Source organism: Apaloderma vittatum, unplaced genomic scaffold, assembly GCF_000703405.1.
Source record: "Apaloderma vittatum isolate BGI_N311 unplaced genomic scaffold, ASM70340v1 scaffold25806, whole genome shotgun sequence".
Classification (NCBI taxonomy): domain Eukaryota; kingdom Metazoa; phylum Chordata; class Aves; order Trogoniformes; family Trogonidae; genus Apaloderma; species Apaloderma vittatum.
In genome coordinates, this window is record NW_009722662.1 from 2,045 (window position 1) to 2,281 (window position 237).

Sequence of the window (237 nt, forward strand, 5' to 3'; positions counted from 1 at the left end):
CCCTCTCTCCACAGCTGGCAGGGGGCAGCCTGGGGGGGCTGCTGGAGGCGCTGGACTCCATGGGGCTCCGCAAGGCCGTGAGGATGCTCCACAAAACAGAGGCGCTGGAGAAGCTGCAAAGCACAGGTATGGGGAGTGAGGGTCTCATGGAGGGGTCCCTGCTGCCCTCCTGAGCCCCCACCCTATTGCTGACAGCACTCGGGGCTTGCCTTGCAGAGCTGAAGGAAGACAGCGCCT

General features: G+C 65.0%; 1 protein-coding gene across 1 annotated transcript in view; it reads left to right on the forward strand.

The window, feature by feature from the left end:
- LOC104275794 (nuclear factor NF-kappa-B p100 subunit-like) overlaps nucleotides 1–173 on the forward strand; it is a gene marked incomplete at its 5' end in the record, with an annotated part of 2,122 nt that extends 1,949 nt beyond the window's left edge. The window contains one exon of the mRNA XM_009871843.1: nucleotides 15–173. Within this exon, the coding sequence (XP_009870145.1) occupies nucleotides 15–173 (159 nt within the window). The remainder of the gene's footprint in view (nucleotides 1–14) is intronic.
- Nucleotides 174–237: the final 64 nt, after the last annotated feature.